Raw genomic sequence first — 3,519 nt, forward strand, 5'->3', positions numbered from 1 at the left:
GGATATGGAAGAGAGGAGATGGAACGAGACATGATAAAACGGGACAGAGACATGTTCCCCGTTCCTCTAGGTTATATAGTATATACGTGTAATAATCCAAAGTAAAACCAAACTTAAATTAGATATTTAAAATACTACAATTATATAAAAATATTTTGCCCGTGCTATAGCATGGGTTACTACCTAGTAATAGAAGAAAAGAAAAACATAACAGATGAAATAAAATCACTGCATGCTAAGGAAAAATATGAAAGGAATGTGCATGCTAAGGAAACAAATTAAAGTTCTTATTTAGGGCGTTATATACTAAAAGCCTTGTTGATGCATGTTATGGAGAAATATGAAAATGATAGATAAATTATATATTTTAGGCTTTTTAGCCTTACACAAAGCATTTTCAAAATATCCAAAATATCTGGAAGTTCTTAGTTATATTATATGTGTCAAAATTTAATCAAATTTAACTATTTTTAAATCAATATTGCGAATATCTTGAACCGTGCCAAAACTATCAGCAACAGTACCAAATCTAAACCAAAATTTTCAAATTTTCGAATGGATATTAGTCTCATCTACCCGAAATACTCGAAACTGAACGGATTTACTCGGAACTAAACGGAATACCCAAACTCCCATGTCTACCCCCAATATATTTTTAAAGTAAAATTTTTAAAAATCCAAATTGCAAAATTACGTTTCATTTTAACTTTTCGAATATCAGTAACTTTTTTATTCATTTATTGAGTGGTTCCTTAAATTTCATTACAGTATGTTGGGGTATATGGGTCGAACTAATTTTATTAACATATCTAAATTCACAAACAAAAATGTGAAATATTTTTGCATTACTAGTCTATTACACAAAATTCGTGGACGAGGTTTTTTTGTAACCATAAGTGTAAGTGGTAGTCCCTTTGACCTTTTTTAGCAAACTAAACTTAAACTTATCAGTTCCTTGTTACACGGAAGAAATTTAAGAAAATTTTGACAAAAACCAAAACAAGACTTCATAATATTTTATATTTTTTTCTAACAAATCCCAAATTTTCATTGTTGTTAAAAACTGGAAGATGGATTTGCTACCATCAAGATGTAAGATTCACATGACAACGACGTTAAAATGGATCATTACAATGATGACGTTGACGACGATGATGATGCGAAAAGGAGAATCAACGAGATTGGATATGGAATCAGGTATCCACAAATGTATCTCCGATGATATCAAATTTAATTACATGACGGTTGGAACTTATTCCATCGTCAATCCAAACGAAGGTCACCATCTTCCGCCTTCTCACAAACTCTTTGTCACTGTAAGCACTAACTATGAATCGAGAGGATTATAATCTATGATTCATTTGATGGAGAATCACGTTTGATGTATATAAAATATATGTATATCTAGGTGACGTCCCCAAAAGGGAAAACCCATCATCACGCAGAGAATGTAGAGTCCGGGAAGTTCGTGTTCACGGCAGATGAAACCGGGGATTACATGACATGTTTTGTTGCTCCAGGTTATAGACCTGTAGCAAAATTCGCGGTTGATTTCGAGTGGAAAAGTGGCGTAGAGGCTAAAGATTGGACCACCATTGCCAAAAGAGGCCAAATCAACGTAACATAACAATATACATGTGTTTAAAACATAACTATAGTTTCTTTGTGTATAACTTATTGTTGTTAAGTTTATAATATGTTAATCTCCAGATGCTGGAGGTTGAGGTGAGGAAGTTACTTGACGTGACAGAAACTATACATGAAGAAATGTTTCAGCTCCGAGAGAGGTACATAGACAAGTCTATAAATGACTAGTTTTTATTTTATTCCAATATATATGTAACATACCACTCAAACTGTTGCAAACTGGGTTGTGAGCTTGCATTTCGTTTGATGTAGACAATAGACTAGTGAGATTGTTGAGAATTTGGATTAACATGATGTAGTGATCATAAAAATGATAAATCAGTTTGTTGTGGTTTATAATGGGTAATGTGAAACTGTGACAGGGAGCGTGAAATGCAAGAGTTGAACCGATCAACGAATTCAAGAATGGCGGCACTAAGTATATTGTCGTTGGCGGTTACGTTGTCCGTCGCCGGTTTACAACTATGGCACCTCAAGTCATTCTTGGAAAGGAAAAAGCTCCTATGATCAAAACATGTTGTTGCTTCTGTTTTAAGTTTAAAAGATTTTGGTGATTTCGGTTTGGTTTCTTTTACTTACTAAACCAATTAATTTTTTTAATCTTGAATATTAAGAAACTGAAAAATTTTGCATTTTGTTTTGTTAGACTAGAGTCCACCAATCTTGAGGTCTTTTTTTCTGTTTGTTACATAATAGGCATGTGAAATTGATTTATTACAGTGTCTTTTAGTGTTAAAAAATTTAGGAGGATATAAAATAAATACAAACCTAGCAGAACAGATTTTCTGATGCAGTTTAAGATTTAATTCAATAAATGGTCATTCATCGTTTGAATGAAGAGATCTATAACCAAATAATGTTGAGATAAAACTTAAAAGATCCTATAAAGGATTCCGGTTTTTTCTGGCAGGTGGCGTCTGGTAGTCTTCCTGTAAAGGAACGGATTGCTCATCGCGGTGTACGGTGTGATGTTACGTGTCAACGGTGCGGCTCTACGGTGGAGTCTATTAATCACGCTCTTTTTGAGTGAGTACGCTCGCGTTTGGTTTGGGAGTTATCGCCGGTTCATTTTCCTTCGACTGGCTTTCCTTATCAATCAGTGTATTCAAATTTAGATTTCTTATATTCTAAGGCCTTATCAAGCTCCGGGGGTTCGGGTATTGGATATATGCTGCCTTGGATATTGTGAACAATTTGGAAAGATAGGAATAAAAAGGTTTTTCAAGGATTTGAGGTAGAGCCAATTGATATTATAAATCAGGCGTCAAACGATAAACTTCTGTGGGAGGAGGCCAAGTCCTTCTCTGTGAACTTCTTGACTCCCCAATCATCTCCGGAGGAAAGTGTTGTTTCTGATCGTTGTCAGGTTGATGGTTCATAGAAAGGTTCCGACCCTTTGGAGGGCTTAGGATGGTGGTATGGTAATCATGATGATAGGACGCTACTTATGGGAGCTTGCAGTCTTCGTTGTAGTCCCTCTTCCCTTCATTCGGAGTTTCACGCTTTGCTATGGGCTATGGAGTCTCTTCGGGCGGCGGAGATTGATTGTCAGAATTTTGAGTCAGATAGTGCCGAATTGGTGGCGATGGTGCAGGCTCCGGACGATTGGCCAGCTTTCTTGTATTTATTGGAAGATTTACATTCCCTCAGATCATCTTACTCCTCCTTCACCCTGACCCAGATTCCGAGGACGTCAAACGTCCGAGCAGACTGTCTTGCTCGCTGTTCTAGATCTTTAGCTTCTGAATTTTCCTTTGGAAACTCTTTTGTTCCAAATTGGGCTACCAACCTTGGAGTCACCTTTTAATTTATTTAAATGTTTGGTTGGAAAAAAAAAAAAAAAAAAAAAAAAAAAAAAAAAAAAAAAAAAAA

The 3,519-nt window shown here is 35.5% G+C and overlaps 1 protein-coding gene across 1 annotated transcript; it reads left to right on the forward strand.

Annotated features, from left to right (window-relative positions):
* LOC104710758 (transmembrane emp24 domain-containing protein p24delta11) lies at nucleotides 1,056–2,164 on the forward strand. Its single transcript, XM_010427407.1, has 4 exons — nucleotides 1,056–1,316; nucleotides 1,409–1,618; nucleotides 1,711–1,787; nucleotides 2,010–2,164. The coding sequence occupies exons 1-4, from the start codon at nucleotides 1,071–1,073 to the stop codon at nucleotides 2,152–2,154; spliced, it is 678 nt and encodes a 225-aa protein (XP_010425709.1). The 5' UTR covers nucleotides 1,056–1,070; the 3' UTR covers nucleotides 2,155–2,164.

The sequence above is a fragment of the Camelina sativa genome, chromosome 9 (genome assembly GCF_000633955.1).
Source record: "Camelina sativa cultivar DH55 chromosome 9, Cs, whole genome shotgun sequence".
NCBI lineage: Eukaryota > Viridiplantae > Streptophyta > Magnoliopsida > Brassicales > Brassicaceae > Camelina > Camelina sativa.